This window comes from Etheostoma cragini, chromosome 11 (genome assembly GCF_013103735.1).
Source record: "Etheostoma cragini isolate CJK2018 chromosome 11, CSU_Ecrag_1.0, whole genome shotgun sequence".
NCBI classification, from domain to species: Eukaryota; Metazoa; Chordata; class Actinopteri; order Perciformes; family Percidae; genus Etheostoma; species Etheostoma cragini.
The window spans coordinates 24,942,315-24,952,535 of record NC_048417.1 but is presented as its reverse complement, the minus strand read 5'-3'; the positions used below and the strand labels follow the sequence as shown (position 1 = coordinate 24,952,535).

Sequence of the window (10,221 nt, the reverse complement as noted above, 5' to 3'; positions counted from 1 at the left end):
GGAAGTTTGGGCTCCCCTGCTGGAGCTGCTGCCCCCGCGACCCGATACCGGATAAGCGGTCGAAGATGGATGGATGGAGTTCAGGAAAAAATCAGTGGGGGTAAAAGGCTGAAACCAGACCCAGGAAGCAATCCTAACAATCTATTCTACTTCTGACACATTTAGGAGAGCTGGATTATAACAAAATGTAGCAGAACATCTTATATTATAAAAAAGAAGTATTGCAAAACAACTTAATGTAACAAACAACAAACTATATACTTATAACAACAAACTTAATGCATGACCAACATGTCTTCATTTAGGTCGAAATAATGCTTTTACCTTTTAGCTTAAATGTATAATGCAAATCACACACAATGTTCCAACACTTTATACAAGCTAAAAGTCCTGATTATTTACATGGAATCTGGTGGAGATATGCTGGCTCTATACACGCTAAAAGTAGTGACTATTTACATGGAGTCTGGTTGAGATATGCTGGCTCTATACACACTAAAAGTAGTGATTATATACATGGCGTCTGATGGAGATATGCTGGCTCTATACACGCTAAAAGTAGTGATTATTTACATGGAGTCTGGTGGAGACATACTGGGTCTATACACGCTAAAAGTAGGTATTATTTACATGGAGTCTGGCTCTATACACGCTAAAAGTCCTGATCATTTACATGGAGTCTAGCTATATACAAGCTAAAAGTCCTGGAATTTGGCTCTAAACACGCTAAAAGTGCTAATTATTTACAAGGAGTCTGACTGTACACGCTAAAAGTACTGATTACTTACATGGATTCTGTCACTATACAGGAATATGAATTAGCATATTGAGTATTTACCAATGTATCCATTTGGGCGCACATATTCTTGAAACGATGTCAGCGGCAAAGACAGAACTTTTAGTGGACGCTAACTGACGCTGATCATCTGTCCTGTAGGGTTATTATCTATCTCAATACTGTCACTTAGATACCAATGCATGGGAAAATAGGATTGAAAGATACCAAAATGACCTTTAACATATTCAGATTCTTGATTTGGACCACAACTTTTGAAAAAAAATGTCAGAGTACAGTTCACCCAAAACGTGTGTTGGAGAACATTTTATGTGAGAAATAAGTTATGCAGTTGCTAAATCTGTCTTTCAGATCAACAGTTTTAACAATTTTTGTCAGCTCATGAGAGATGTTAAAGGCATAAAGCTGACTGAATTTAACTTTATGCAAATGAGGAGCAGGCAACTCGAAGCCCCACTTCTCCAAAATCCTGGCAATCCTCCCAGAATGCATTGCACGGCTCCTCGTATAGAAATGAATGGGAAGCATGGAAACAACATTGACAATGGATGCACACCTGTAGACACCAATGCAAGGGAAAAAAGGGTCCTGGGTTTGAAAACTACCGATATTGCTCTTGAAGCAAATCTGTGGTGGTGAGTCTTACCTTCCTTCACCATGGCAGAGAAAGTTCGCGCCAGCTCCAGGAGGAGTGCTGTCCCTATTCCGGACGTCACAGCGCCAGGACCCAGAGAGTCCCTCTGAGCTCCCAGGATGATGTACTGGTCTGACAGAGACGTGAAGACACATGTGATCCACTGATGGAAACAACTTGGACTATAGGCCAACCTTCACTTTGATGAATGATGAACTAAGCAAGCAACATGACATCATGACCTTGTGTAAATATACACTAGGGGTGAGGGGAAAAATCGATGCAGCATGGAATTGCGATAGAAGTATCAATCTTTTATGATATATCATATGTTATGTAATTGTTGGTCAGTTTGTCTGCTTGACAATCCAATTTTTGCAGCAGTAAAATTTAATGTGATATGAACAAACAGATGAAACAGATGTTGTCATTTGAAATTGGGAAAATTTGAAGTTGGAAAAAGGTTATAAATTGCAATATAGAGCAGAATATTGCAATATGTTTAAATCACTAAAATATCGTATCGTGGCATAAGTATTGTGAAAATATTGTCTTGGGAGGCGTCTGTTGATTCCCAACCCCCACTATATACGTCAACTTTCTTAAGCCAAGTGGCGTGTTATCTGAATGCATTTTGAACTCTCCACGTGTACGTCTACACTGTAAAAAGCAGACGTAAACATATATATAATGTATATAAACTACCGGTCGAAAGTTTGGGGTCACTTACAAATTTCCATTGGACTCCATTATAGACAGAATCCCACCTGAGATCAGTTGCCTTGTTTTTTTTAACCAGAGCAGCAGTTTCCAGATTACATCATGTGCTTACATAATTGCAAAAGGGTTGTTTAATGTTTTCTTAGTTAGTTTTTTAAAATAATATCAGATTAGTAAACAAAATGTGCCTTTGGAACATTGGATGAATGGTTGCTGATAATGGGAAATGTAGATATTGCATTAAAGATCAGCCACCCACCCAGATCAGCTGGTATCCTGTCTATAATGGAGTGAAATGGAAATTTGTAAGTGACCCCAATCTTTTGACCGGTAGTGTATAAGGCTGATCTCATGAGATCAATCTTCAGCGAGCCTAAAAATAAATCTGATGTCAGAGAAGATTTAGATTAGTTTTTAATCAGCTAATCAGGGAACTTGAAAACAACAAAAAAAACATCAAAGGAGCAAGGAAAATGTTCAGGTAAGAGTGAAGCCGATTTTTGTTACTTCCCTTCTGGATGGCCAACCTGTCACACGGTCCGTCAATAATTTGACTGCGTCTCGAGACGGATTGAACGTTTGAAAAAAACACTAGACATCATGTGTTTTGAAGCAGTGTGAGAGTCACAAAGTCCAGGAAACACCACTGCCTCTATCTCTGCCACAAGAACATCTGTCACTCCCTGATGTGAGTCGAGTGCAGATGTGAGTCGTGCATGCTCAGATTTAAATGGTTTACGTCATAACGAGTCATACTGGAACTTGTGAAATCCATGAAATAATAAAGTTTTCTCATTACAAACAATAACAGCATATGGAAATCATTTCACAAACGTTTTAGCTATCTATTATTGATTGGTTGCTAACGTTAACTTAAACGACACTTAAGTTACAGTATTTTTACTGTATTGACATTACGGAAGTCTCTCGTTAGCATCTCGGAGGCTACTCCAGACATTACAGAAGTCTCTCGTTAGCATCTTGGAGGCTATAGGAGGTCACACAAATGGGCCGGTTCAGAGACACTCGAAGTAACTGGCCACGGTTCATTACTTCAAAATCAAAAGAGTACCTGGCTCAACTCGGCCTGTCAGAGAGGAGAAGATGTTGTTCAGCAGGACCGGCGTCATGACATTGTGGACCGACATCTTGACTCTGCGTCCAGAGCTGAACTCTGGACCGACCATGCAGCGCACGTATGGCAGCCGCCCACGCCATGATTGAGGGCAGGGCGGACCCGACAGCTGACTGAAACACACATAAAAGTTGTCTTAACCAAAGCATTGGACACATTAAAAACTTAACCCGACCTGATCTCATATAATTCTGTAAAAATGCATATGGTCCCTTAAGGAAAAGGTCCTGGGTACGCTTACGTTTTCATGACACACGGGACAATGAGGGGATGGTTTAGAAATAGAAGAACGGGACAGTTGGGTTTAGAAAAAAGAAGAACACTACAGTTGGGTTTAGGAGAAGAAGAACGGGACGGTTGGGTTTTGGACAAGAAGAACAAGACGGTTATGTTTAGGAGAAGAAGAACGGGACGGTTGTGTTTAGGAGAAAAAGAACAAGACCAACCAAAAGAGCGTGATAACAAAACGGGAAGACAGAGACCACGGGGAACTCTACACAAGAACACAAAAACCAGTACACGCGATAAGTGACGAGAATAATCTGACACAAGATAAGGGAAACACAAAGATTAAATCCAGCAGGTAACGAGCAAACACAGGAAAGGTGACACTAGGGCTGGGGAACAGGTGGAACACATTTGACAATCAGACAGGCGGAAAAACTTAAAGACAGGAAGCAAAACAAGACAAGACAGAACTAGACTACAACAAATTAGACGACAAATTTTAACAGGAAACAGAAACATACAACATCACCAGAACCATACACATTCGAAACAGGACAACAAAAACATACACAATCATCACCGACAGTTGGGTTTAGGAAACGTGACACGTGGAACACGATCACCTAAGTGAGACCTAAGTGGACTTTCAGGCTTCCATACTACTTGCTACCAGAGATGGGAAGTAACACAGTGCAAATACTTTGTTACTGTACCCAAGTAGACTTTTCTGATATTTTTTACTTTACTTTACTATTTATTTTTCTGGCAACTTCTTACTTCCTTACATTTTAACACAAATATCGGTACTTTCTACTCCTTACACTTTTCAAAATTGGCTCGTTACTTTAGTTTTGTACAAGAAGTCGTCATGTCGGAGAATAGCTCGGACACGCGCCTCACACGGCGAGCGGGTGTGCGCCCCACGGAGTAAATAATGAGAGAAAAAAAAAGAGCTGTCAGCTGAGATTGGGTGTGTGCCTCTTTGAGAACTGTAAGTCGTATGACTCATGTTGTCACTTCACTAAAGCCTTTTATTGTTCTATAGTTCTTGCACATTTAAAGTAAGTTAGCTAGTGGTTTGGTGTGTTTCTCACCTGTTAGCTAGGTTGCACCAGTTTGACCAGCTTTATTCGCATGAGTTTTTTGTTTTTTTTACCAAACTTCAGATACTATAATTCAATTGACAATTGGATGGAAATTTAGCTAGAGAGAAGATGTCTCCGTCTGTGTTTTAACAGACACACCTGGGGCGAAGTTGGAAACCAGAATCAGCTTTAAATACAGTCCTGATTTTGTCCTCAACTTTAACATAATTTCACTGGGGTAATTGCTATTATTGTTTACGTCGTCAATACTATATTCAATCTAAATGGATGCAAATATATCTACTGTACGTTGCACTTGCTGCGGTTGATTACGTTAGCTGATCATCTGTCCATCATCGTTTAACCCTCCTGTTGTCCTTGGGTCAAATTTGACCTCTTTGAAAATGTTTGTGTGTGTGTATCTGTGTGTGTATTTAGTAAATGTATGTGTGTGTGTGTACTAGTGTCTGTGTATCTGTGTATGTTTTGTCCGTTTTTTAACCCGGGAGGACAACACAAGGGATAAAGTCAGCTCTGACAATCTGATCGGTCCGAACAGCTGTGGTTCAAGAATAGTTTTGTCCAGTGTTCAAAATTAACTTTTTCTTCCACCACTAAATGACTAGTGTATGTTCAAATTTTACTAGCCACTGAATATATTACCACTGTTTTTTTGGCTTGTGAGTTTATTTTTATTTATTTATTTATTTTATTAATTCAGGACAATGCACATCGATGAACATGCGTTATGCATGTTCACCAACACGTAGATGTGCCAGATTGAAGGCCAAGGGCTAATTTCCATCTGCAGTCCAATAGGCAGGTTGGAGTTACAGTCAAAAAGACATAGGATAGTAGCATTTAGTATATAAAAATAAGAAGAAACAAAACGAAAAGAAGAAAAAGGAAAAAGAAAAAACAGAAAAACAAGTTAGCGGTGATTACATGTTTGGTTAGCTCTAAGCCACAGCTTTACCTGGCTCTTAAAGGAGGCCAAAGTGGGACGCTCCCTTATAGTTGGAGGAAGTGTGTTCCATAATGCATTGCCTTTAATAGTGCATTATGACTGAATGAGGTTTTTCTATAAGGAACCTCACAGTCCCCGTTTACAACGGCTCTTGTGATCCGAGTGTGTCTATATTTAATAAACTCCAGCAGTGGAGGTGGCGCCAGGCCATGAAGTACTTTATAAATTAAGCACAATGAAGAATATTTACAAGAACTATCAAAACTCAAAAGTTATATTTCTCTAAGATATTGCAATGATGCTAAGAGAAATGTTTTTCATCCAGAGTCTTAAGCGCCTTCTTGTACAGAACATTGGTCAATGTTTTCTTTCTTTCGTTCCAATTTTGGGTCTGTCAGTCACAGTGAAACCGGAGACAGATCCAACCAAGGGCGTCTGGTCACCCTAATCTCAGAGGCTACTTCAGACATTACAGAAGTCTCTCATTAGCATCTCTGAGGCTACTTCAGACATTGCAGAAGTCTCTCGTTAGCATCTCGGAGGCTACTTCAGACATTACAGAAGTCTCTCGTTAGCATCTCGGAGGTTACTTCAGACATTACAGAAGTCTTTCGTTAGCATCTTATATGCTACTTGTTGCAAAGTGCACGACTCAAATCTGCACTCTCCTCCCATCTTGGAGTGACAGCTGCTCCATAACGGATCAAGTCCAGACCGAACTTCCCGACATCAATTGTTGTGGGTGGGGCTAATTTAGGCTAAACAGGCTTTTTACTTCCAGAAGCGAACTGAGCCTTATATAACACCTGAGCAGCTTGGCGGCGACGGTGGCGCTGATTGGCAGGACGGGGATCAGCGGCAGGCCGGAGGACTGGATGGGTGGGAACTGAGTGTGGTTGAATGAAGGGAAACCGGGGGTGAAGGGGTCACCTGAACCCAGGTGGACCTGTGATTGGATGACACAGTGGGAGAAGCTGATTGGTCCGGAGCAACAACACATGAATGACTAAAACAAACTAAACTGAAACTATATGACCAGGTTAAAAATCTAATGAAAATGAATGTGAATGATTTTGGTTTTAGGTTTTTAGCTGTAATTATTAGTCATTTTATCTAATAAAGTAAAACTTGTGTGATGTCAGCTTGTTAAGTGAGAATATTTCTCTTTGTGACAGTAAACTAAGTGTGTGTGTGTATTTGTGTGTGTATGTCTGTGTGTGCGTGTGCGTGTGTTTGTGTGTGTGTATGTGTGTTGTATGTGTGTGTGTTGTATGTGTGTGTGTGTATTTCTTTGTGTGTGTGTGTGTGTGTGTGTATGGGTGTGTGTATTTGTGTGTATGTGTTTGTGTGTGTGTGTGTGTCTGTGTTTGTGTGTGTCTCTGTGTTTGTGTGTGTGTGTCTGTGTGTGTGTATGAATGTGTGTGTGTGTGTGTGAACGCGTGTGTGTATGTCCTGTTATGTTTATGTTTGTGTGTGTCTGTGTGTGTGTGTTTGTCTCTGTGTGTGTGTATTTGTGTTTGTTTGTGTGCGTATTTGCGTGTGTCTCTGTGTTTGATCGTATGTCTGTGTGTGTTTGTGTGAGTGCGTGTGTGTCTGTGTGTGTGTGTGTGTGTGTGTGTGCTTATGTGAGTTTGTTACATGTTTGGACATAGCAGTGTTTGTGTGTGTGTGTCTGTGTTTATATGTGTGTGTCTGTGTGTGTGTGTGTGTGTGTGTGTGTGAGTGTGTGTGGCTGTGTGTCTCTGTGGAGTGTGTGTGTGTGTGTTTGTTTGTTACATGTTCCGACACGGCTGTGTGTGTGTTCAGTCCGAGGCGTCGGGGGTCCTGTGGCAGGTCGGCGGGGTCGGGGTAGATCAAAGCTCCGCCCGCCCTGCTCCTTTCAGCCAACCAGACCTTCTCAGCAAAACTGACCCCGCCCCCAACACGCATCACCACCACAGAGCCAACCACAGACACGCCCACGCTCTTCAGCCAGTTAAAATCCTCCGGGCGGCCGTAGTTGGCGTAGACAACGCCCCCCTGCGGAGAGAGAGAGAGAGGGGGGTTGCTCTAAAGCATAGACAGTGAAAGAAATGGACCAACAGGTCCTGTTGCTCTGGACGGAGACCAGTAAAGTCTCTTAGAAGCTCTTTTCTGGTGATGGCTTAGAGAGGAGGGGCTAACCCCCTTGGATGGACTATGTTTTTTTTTTTTTTTTAAAGTTACATTTTGTTTATGAAGGACACCTAAACTCCCTGCCAAATACACGCACCTAAGTCTAGACCCCACTCTTTAATTTACAGACACCCAACAATTGCCCCAAGAGAAACAGTGTCTCACCGTGGTACTTCCTGTGGCGCTGTATGGACAGAAGTCAGATGGGTTCAGGGGAATCTGTTCTGAGATCAGTCCTGCAGAATCCAGCAGCCACAGAGAGCTCCTCTGAGACCTGCACACACACACAAGCACACACACACACACACACACACACACACGCACGCAGACACAAGCAGACATGCACACACACACACACACACACACACACGCACATACACAGACCTGAACACACCCCCATGTAACTCTGCAGCATCACTCTGACCTCTAACCTCTCTCTACCTGTCGGGGAACTGCAGCGTGGCGTACAGAGACTCGGTCCAGGTGTGGTCCATCTGCAGCCGCCTGAAGCGTCGGAGGATCTCGGAGGCCAGGGACGTTCCCTCCGAGGACCCTGGAGGATGGTTCGCTCTGCTGACTCGACTGATTGGACAGACAAAAACAGTCAAAAAACCTAAATGGACGTCCTCTAACGACCAAATGCACCACGATGACTCAAATGGCTGAAAAACCCATATGTTGTTGTTGTAATAGGGATGTCAATGGCTTCAAATATTTAAAGGTCCTATGACATGGTGTTCTTTGGATGCTTTAATATATACCTTAGTGGTCCCCTAATACTGTATCTGAAGTCTCTTTTATATATACCTTAGTGGTCCCCTAATACTGTATCTGAAGTCTCTTTTATATAGACCTTAGGGGGCCCTAATACTGTAACTGAAGTTTCTTTAGAACTTAGTGGTCCCCTAATACTGTATCTGAAGTCTCTTTTATGAATGTATTTTTAAAGTACTCATTACTGTCGCGTTAGTCTGGCCTGTATTATTATGTTAAATATTGTTATTAATTAATACATTAATTATGCATTATTATATTTTAAAAATCATTGAGGAGGGACCTACCCGACTGTGTCCTGGATATCTTCATCCTGCAGCAATCTCTTCATCATCACCCGCAGCTCTCCCAGGTAAAGACCCGCCCCTTCCTCTGCAGGTGCTTTAGCCCCACCCCCCGGCTCCTCATCTTCCCTTCCGCCCACCTGGGAGCAGTGGAACCGCCCACCAAACACCGCGTAGGCTAATAGGAACGCTGCATGAGAGACAGACCATGGCCACTTCAATCACAGGATCAAACTGATCAAGGTAAGGTGTGTGTGTCTGTGTTTGACTATGTTTGTCCCTGTGTGTGTGTGTGTGTGTGTGTGTGTGTGTGTGTATATGCATGCATATGTGGCACACCCAAGTTATCTACAAAACATTTTAAATATATTCACTGTCACTTTAAGGAGTGACACAGTACAAAGCAGTGCGTTTCGGTTGCTACGGGGACGGATTTCCGCTCGCTCTGATTTGGGAGAAGACAAGAAAGCTGCTATGTCAAACTCTCCCATTATTTCACCTGTCTTTCAGGTCAGTAATGGGTAAACGGCCTCAACCTTTTTTCTTAACGCCTGTTTGACAACTATTATATAAGAATAAAAGTGTAAATAGAAAGTTTACCATTGATCGAGTCAGCTAGCTGAGTAGGCTAACCGGCTAACAGTAGGCTGTAAACAGTTAGCTACTTCTGGCGAACAAGCTGGTGCGGCAAACTAGAATAAAGTCACGGCAGACGGCTAGTTGCCGTCTCGCAGCAAACTGGGTCATTATCATCCCAAGGATACTTAAAACATAGCATTTAGAGCTACGACACTGCTTGTCAGAAACGGTTAGGTTGACAAGTTTAATGAGAATGATTTAGTAAAAACACACGGATTTTAGAAATGATTTTTTTGCCCACTTTAACAAGTAGGCATAAGTGTCGATGTAACGGCTGGTCATGTTAAATGAGTAAATAGGTGATAAGAGTGAATAATTTCCTCCCACTGTATATTAAATGTAAATAAGGTATGTACGTAGAGGATTAGGGCCACTGGTGAATTTCTTTGTGAGTTCTGACTTTTTTCTCAGAATTCTGAGATTAAAGTCAGAATTCTGACTTTTTTTAATTCTGAGAAAAAAAGTCAGAATTCTGAGAATGAAGTCAGAATTCTAACTTTTTTCTCAGAATTCTGAGATTAAAGTCAGATGTAATTTCATTACTGGAAGAACAAAAGGTGAGTATAAAAAGAACTATACTTTGGTGTGGTGCCTGGTTTTTGTAAAAACAACGGAAATGCTGCGGATATGAAATGCACACACTAGCAACGTTAGCATGTTTTTATGATACTGCGTGTTTCTAACGTCCAGCGTCCGTTGATGAGACACTTGTTTTTTTGTGTTTTGTAAAGTAGTTAGACGGCCTTGGTGATAATCAGGCTTCCTGAGCGGTCTACACCGAAGGAATCCTGAAAACAAACTGATC

At 41.7% G+C, this 10,221-nt stretch overlaps 1 protein-coding gene across 1 annotated transcript in view; it reads right to left on the bottom strand.

The window, feature by feature from the left end:
- Positions 1-9,268, bottom strand: part of tfr2 (transferrin receptor 2) — a gene marked incomplete at its 3' end in the record, with an annotated part of 15,460 nt that extends 6,192 nt beyond the window's left edge. The window contains exons 1-8 of the mRNA XM_034886095.1: positions 9,152-9,268; positions 8,781-8,992; positions 8,161-8,301; positions 7,885-7,993; positions 7,342-7,584; positions 6,372-6,511; positions 3,223-3,398; positions 1,443-1,562 (exon numbers count right to left, since the gene is read on the bottom strand). Coding sequence (XP_034741986.1) covers positions 1,443-1,562; positions 3,223-3,398; positions 6,372-6,511; positions 7,342-7,584; positions 7,885-7,993; positions 8,161-8,301; positions 8,781-8,992; positions 9,152-9,268 — 1,258 coding nt within the window. The remainder of the gene's footprint in view (positions 1-1,442; positions 1,563-3,222; positions 3,399-6,371; positions 6,512-7,341; positions 7,585-7,884; positions 7,994-8,160; positions 8,302-8,780; positions 8,993-9,151) is intronic.
- Positions 9,269-10,221: the final 953 nt, after the last annotated feature.